Source organism: Nanorana parkeri, unplaced genomic scaffold, assembly GCF_000935625.1.
Source record: "Nanorana parkeri isolate BGI_ZX_2015 unplaced genomic scaffold, ASM93562v1 scaffold463, whole genome shotgun sequence".
NCBI lineage: Eukaryota > Metazoa > Chordata > Amphibia > Anura > Dicroglossidae > Nanorana > Nanorana parkeri.
The window spans coordinates 253,197-259,679 of NW_017306731.1; the positions used below are offsets into that span (position 1 = coordinate 253,197).

General features: G+C 44.6%; 1 protein-coding gene across 1 annotated transcript; it reads right to left on the reverse strand.

The window, feature by feature from the left end:
• Window positions 1-375: 375 nt before the first annotated feature.
• On the reverse strand, window positions 376-6,133 carry PLK2 (polo like kinase 2). Its single transcript, XM_018560538.1, has 14 exons — window positions 5,888-6,133; window positions 5,039-5,146; window positions 4,809-4,925; window positions 4,557-4,686; window positions 4,339-4,426; window positions 3,955-4,050; window positions 3,422-3,620; window positions 3,183-3,330; window positions 2,997-3,094; window positions 2,758-2,875; window positions 2,222-2,462; window positions 1,987-2,116; window positions 1,274-1,384; window positions 376-1,151 (listed from the first exon to the last, which is right to left on the reverse strand). The coding sequence occupies exons 1-14, from the start codon at window positions 6,107-6,109 to the stop codon at window positions 960-962; spliced, it is 1,998 nt and encodes a 665-aa protein (XP_018416040.1). The 5' UTR covers window positions 6,110-6,133; the 3' UTR covers window positions 376-959.
• Window positions 6,134-6,483: the final 350 nt, after the last annotated feature.

Sequence of the window (6,483 nt, forward strand, 5' to 3'; positions counted from 1 at the left end):
AGCTTCTGCCTCCTTTTCTCCTGCACCCCACCAGCTTCTGCCTCCTTTTCTCCTACACCCTGCCAGTGTACCTGCCATTCTCTTGCACCCCACCGGCTTCCACAACCCCCACAGCTTCTGCCTCCTTCCCCTCTCCTAACTACATGGTTTCGGCCTCCTTCTCTTGAACCACACCTTTTTCCACCTGTATTTCTCTGGAACTGCATAGTCTCCGCCTCCCCTTCTCCTGAACTGCAAAGTTTCCACCTCCCCCTGAAGTGTAAGAATATGCACATTAGCTCCTTCTGAATAAGTGTGATGAAACTCCTATGTCACATGCTAGGAACAGCCAAGAACTGCTTTGCAGACTCTTATAAGCACAGAACTCATGGGTTTTTTCATATTTCTTTATTGCCAACAACGTATACAATGTATACTTAAAATAGTTAAATCCAAATAAAATTAAAAAAAAAATCATAAATACTTCACTTTTGGGCTGTAATAAATTATGTTAGTAACTAGGAATGCACTTGTCCAGCCACAAAACGTGGGTATTAAAATATATATGGCCATAGTTCACAGTTTGGCAGCAGTAAGCTGCATTGATCACAGCGATTCCACAACTTAACATTCCAATTGTCCATTCGAGCCAACATATCAATCCCGGAATCATAAGTATGTTCACAATTAAATTCCGTGTCCACCGAGTGCTCTCTACGGAGCAAAACTTTGTCACCCCACTTGTCGGAAGCTTTCTCCTCGAGCCATTGTGGTTCTTTCCACAAAAGCATCCATCCAGGCAAACCAAATAGGATCCAACAAAGCAGGATGAATATATGTACAGTCTGGTTCCAGCCCAGCATGCTACGTAGGAAGTTTGTTTTTCGTACCACCTCCTCTTTCCAAACGTGCTAGGTTCCAGCACTTGTTCTCACAGTGAAGGACTTTATCCTCAACGTTTCCAACAACCTTCTTTCACCTTAATTACACCTCTGCAACAGCATGTTCAATGCATATTCCATTCGGTTTCTCAAGTCATTAGAGCCACCTGACATTAATAGCGTGCTCAGACTGAAAGTTGTAGACATCCTGTCTTCATTGATATAAGTCAGCAGGTATTCATCATTTTGGTTAGCAATTATAATCTTTGTGTGATCATGGTAGAAATTTACCTGTTAAAAAAAAAAAAAAAAAGGACACATTGTAATCAAAGCGTGCCAAAAAATGTTTTACAGGAGTCAGAAAGCATGGCAAACAATAGTGTGAAAACCTGTAGAAAAAAATAAATAAATACCTGAAAAGTGCCATCATTGAAGAGCATCATAAGGGCCTTGTCAGACTTCAACCACTGCAGCAGGTACAATCGGGGTCTACATACATCTGTTACGCTGGGCAGGTCACCTCCCTTATGAAGGGAAAACAATTCAAATATTAACACTTGGTGTCATTGTAACATTCACTTATTTAATATACACCTTTTCCTGACATTGCAGACCTTCAGGAGATGCTAGATAACGGTCTCAAACTTCAATACTGTGAGTCACAGACCCAGAACAAGCATGAAACCATAGGTGCAAGACCACCTGATCTGAATACTTGTTCTGGGTCAGTAATGTTTAGTACTGGTGCGCCTCCTGGCAGGACACAGCCATGAATGTGCGCCTCCTGGCAGGACACAGCCATGAATGTGCCCCTCCTGACAGGACACAGCCATGAATGTGCCCCTCCTGGCAGGACACAGCCATGAATGTGCCCCTCCTGGCAGGACACAGCCATGAATGTGCCCCTCCTGGCAGGAATCAGCCATGAATGTGCCTCTCCGGCAGGACACAGCCATGAATGTGCTCCTCCGGGCAGGACACAGCCATGAATGTGCCCCTCCGGGCAGGACACAGCCATGAATGTGCCCCTCCTGGCAGGACACAGCCACGAATGCTTACACGAGAAGGATAACATTGCATGTATTAAATCACTACTTTCACATAAATCACAAATGTGAACACTTACATCCATGAGATTCTCTTCCATGTAGTGAGAGAAGTATTTTAACACCGTGACTTGGCTGATGAACTGCTCCGGGGCTTCTGTAGCTGCAAAGATTGAACACTGCCCAAGCTCAGCATAGTAGTGCACAGTCCTGCAAAGTAAATAACACAACTGTAAGAGACTGGCTGATACAATAACAAGGCACAGGAACATTACAAGAGCAGTCCAGTTCTTAGAGGCAATGTTCAATTCTTACTTTTTGTCAGGCAGTAGGCTCATGTGCGCTCCATTATTGAACAACACGCCAACCGTGTGGTCTGACAGCTGGTAACCGAAGCCATACTTATTGGAGTAGTCCACCCACTTTGTTACCCAGTGGAATGAGGCGCTTATGTTTTCTTTTGGGATACAATCTGAATCCGGCATATTTTCTAGGCAGCCCCTGAGGACTCTTGCAACTGTGTCTGCCACGCTGCCCATTGTGCTGTCTTCCAGGCCTGAAAGGTAAGGAACAGACATATTACTACCATTTATATGCAAATATCACAGCCTAAACCTCTTGGCGCAACTTTAGAAATCTAGACTAGCAGCGCTTGAGTTCTGAGCAGTTTGCAATTATCTCTGTTTTCTGGTTTACTCTGGGCATTCAGCACAATGCTATAATTGTTCTGTCAATATTCTGACTAGTGACAGTGCCAAAGCAGCTGGGAGCTTAATTGTGCATGCTGATCTTTCCCCACAGTAAATCACTGAGGCCTAGGATTGTGAATATACAGATATTGCTATACTTACACTCACTACTGCTGCTGCAGCTACCCAGGGTCCCTCGAACAATAAGTCGTATCGTGTCTCCCATCTGCTGCTTATCAGGCCTGTCATGGATGTTGGACTTGGATACCGTTTTACTCTCCTACAAGAACAAAAAAGACAAGAGCCACACCATTAGGAGAATGCCAAAAGGCTTCTAAAAATATAAAGCGCTTCTATTTCTGTACACTAAAGGCTTTCAGGCAATCTCAAATTCAACCAACCTCATCCGTTCTGGGATTCCGAGTCTGATGAGATATGGCTGTTTTCTTTAAGTCCTGCCTCAGCTTGTAGATATCTTCATCTTCCTTTGCAGGTTTATCTGTTGGGAAATCAGGCATGATCAGTAAACAAGGACAGGAAGCAGAAGAGCAAACATCCAAAAGATCCCACTCTAGAAGTCTACTTACTATGGTTATCTAGGTATTTGGCCTTTTCTTTCTTGCCACCAAACAGGGCTGCAGCAGCCTTTTTGAAGAAGCTTTTTGCTGGACTGGACAAGTGGAAGTCTGGTGCAGTGTGACAGCAGCTTGATGGAAGCCTGTCTGGTGTGAAGCCCTAATGTAAAAAAAAGAAGAATTGTAAGTCTGAAATGAAGCTCAGGGCAGAGGTCACAGACAGATACCTTCAGAGATAGAACGTGTCTAACCTGTGTGAAGAAGTCGTGCTGAATGATTTCATCTAGGCTGGGTCTGTCTTCTGGGTTTCTGGACAGCATACTGGCGATAAGATGCTTTGCAGAGGACATTAGAGAAGACGGCAAGGAGTATTTAGCTTCTCGGATACATCTATAGGTTTCTTTAAGATTCGTGGTTTCAAACGGAGGTCTTCCAAGCATCATTGTATACCTATTAAAAAGAGGATTTGTTAAAAAATGCACCTGCACATTAAAGAAAGAGGTCTACTGCACAGTCATAGTATCCATCCTATTACTAGGTAACTATTCTCCATTATACCTCTTAAATTATTCTTCTAAACCAGGCATACTACAGTCCGGTACGTTAAATACACAGACCAGGAATGCAATCCAGATCCAAGCTATAAAGAGTTAATCTGCATGCCTCCGCATTGTTGCCTTCTCTGAGCTGTCAAACATTTAACAAGCTCCGACGTTGGGAGCAATTGACAGCCTATAGTTATGATTAGCAATGTATCACCGAGAAAGCCAACAGGCATACTTACATGACACATCCCAGAGCCCAGATGTCAGATTCACAGCCGTGTCCTTGTTTGTTAAGCACTTCAGGCGAGAGGTAATTTGGTGTACCACAAATTGTTCTAAAAAGAGGAAAGAAAAGCGCAAGAAAATTAGATTACGATTCGCATTCGACTTTATTAAACAGAGTACAGAAGACAGATGTAGAACAAATACCCAGAAACTGCATCTGCTTTCCCAGAGTTCAGAACAATCAAGACTAAGTAAAGCCAATTTCTGATTAGTCGCCATTGACTGCAAGACCTCCCCTTCCCTTCACCGCTCTGAACACCAGAATAGATGGATGCGTGCACCCAACCACACTGCGTTGCTGTTATTCATTACAATAGTAAGGTGCTCCGATAACCTACCTTCTTCTTAGTTCCATTGGCTCCAATTTAGCTGCCAGGCCAAAGTCGCCAACTTTCAGCTCCATGCTTTCGTTGATGAAAAAATTTCCTGCAATGGAAAAGTAAATACATAAGATCACCAAACGGGCACATTGTCCAAAGCTCGCCTCGCCCGTGCATTAACAGGAACACCAGCCAGTGCAGTGGAGGCAGAACTACACAAAGAAAAAGAAACCTACCTAATTTTAGGTCTCTGTGCAGGATTTCTTGCTCGTGTAGATATTTCAAGCCAGACACGATCTGTTTGAGGTAGTATCTCACTTCTGGGTCTGTCAGTACTTTCCTGCTCTTCAAAATGTGTGCCATAGACTGTGGAGACAATAGGAGCTGTCAGTATGTGTCAGGGGGAGATCCGGGCACAGAACACACATTGCAGGGTTAGGAGGAGACAGACAAAAGGAAAGTGAAGTGTTTCGGGAATGAATGCTCACCCTTCGACTGCAGTATTCCAGCAATATGTAGATGTTCTCATTATCCTCAAAATAATGATAAAACTGCACAACGTGCCTGTGGTTGAGGGTCCGGTGCAACTCAATTTCTTTATCAATCTGCAAAAAAGAGATGCAGCTTTTAGCACCTTAATCCAAATGCAGCTCAACAAGGCGGTAATCAGGAACCAGACGCAATGTAATCATCACACACAAGGTAAGAAGACACCCACCTTCTCTCTCTGATGAGGTTTGGACACCCTGCTGTGCGGGATAATTTTTGCAGCGTAGATTTTGTTAGTTGTCAAGTCTGTCATCTCGTAGCACTTTGCAAATCCTCCCTGCAAGAGAATAGCATTGTGAACATTAGCCACCCACCAACACAGCTATAAACTACATTCCTTTACATCACACAGCCATGCAAGGGTTAAAATAATCTGCCCGGATTAAACCAGACATATCAAGCAGATTTATTTCATCAAGGGCATTGGTAGCATCCTCTCACATTGACAGCGCTGCAAGGAACTCCAGTGTGAAACACAGATGTAGAGAAAACTGCAACACACAATGCACACACACTGCAATATACATACACAGACAATGCAATACACAATGCAAAGCAATAAACACACAATGGAATACATACACACTGCAATACACAATGCAATATACACACTACAATACTCAGATACATCGTAACACACACACAATGCAACTCACACACACACATTGTAACACAAAATGCAACACACAGATACATTGTAACAAACAATGCAACACAGATGTTGTAACACACAATACCCAGGGATATTCCAACACACACAAAGCAACACAGATACATTGCAATCCACACACACTACTAGCCCAGTCTTTGTACTGGATTGTCCAGCAGACTTGTTGCTTTGCCATAACACTTCATATAACCAGGACAGACAGATGTAGCAGTGACAGGAGGGATGATGATTCAGTAGAGAGATTTGTAGCTCAGTAAGAATCCAGTAAGGAAATGGGGGAGACTTGCAGCGATCACACAAAGGGATAAATCCACAGAGATCTCTTCCATCCAGGGGGAGCCGAATTACCTTGCCAAGCACTTTGCCCCTGCAGTATCTCTTCCCGGTGCCGGGGTCGGTGATGATCCGGGACACCTCTCCGGCTGGGTTGGAGCATGTATGGTGAATGTGCTGATCTCCATCGCCCGGGACTTTCCACCTCCTGCCGGGATCGCACACTCTGCCCAGTGCCTGCTCGCACATTTTATTCCCGTTACTCGACTGGTAGGTGATCGTCCTCAGTATTTCCATCACTATCCTCCGAACTCCTCCGACTACCAGTGATCAGTGCAGACTGCCGAGAGCACCCGAGCCGACTCTCCTTCATATAAGCTGCCCCGGACCGCCCCCTCCCCTGACGTCACCCAGCCTGCTCGTGTGCTGCTCCGCCCCCTTCCCTTGTGGTCATTGCCTGGGCATATCCCTGCAGAGTTGCTGTCATCGGAATGGTGAAGCCTGAGAGCGGAATCATGAATGAAACACTGAGCACATTCTTTGTACACTCACTACTGACAGTCACCTGTACCACTAGTTGGCACTAAGGAGCTTAGGATTTTCCTGCTCCTCGGTTCCATCTAGTGGCAGTAGTGACATATGAAAGCCATTCACCCAGATATACACTGGGT

Bases quoted from the DNA above. Each gene is read 5' to 3' on its own strand.
- PLK2 (XM_018560538.1), bottom strand. From the start codon at position 6,109: ATGGAAATACTGAGGACGATCACCTACCAGTCGAGTAACGGGAATAAA. The intron at 3,331-3,421 runs GTTAGACACGTT...TTTTTACATTAG, and splicing joins AGCACGACTTCTTCACACAG to GGCTTCACACCAGACAGGCT. The intron at 2,876-2,996 runs GTTGGTTGAATT...TTGTTCTTGTAG, and splicing joins GGAATCCCAGAACGGATGAG to GAGAGTAAAACGGTATCCAA.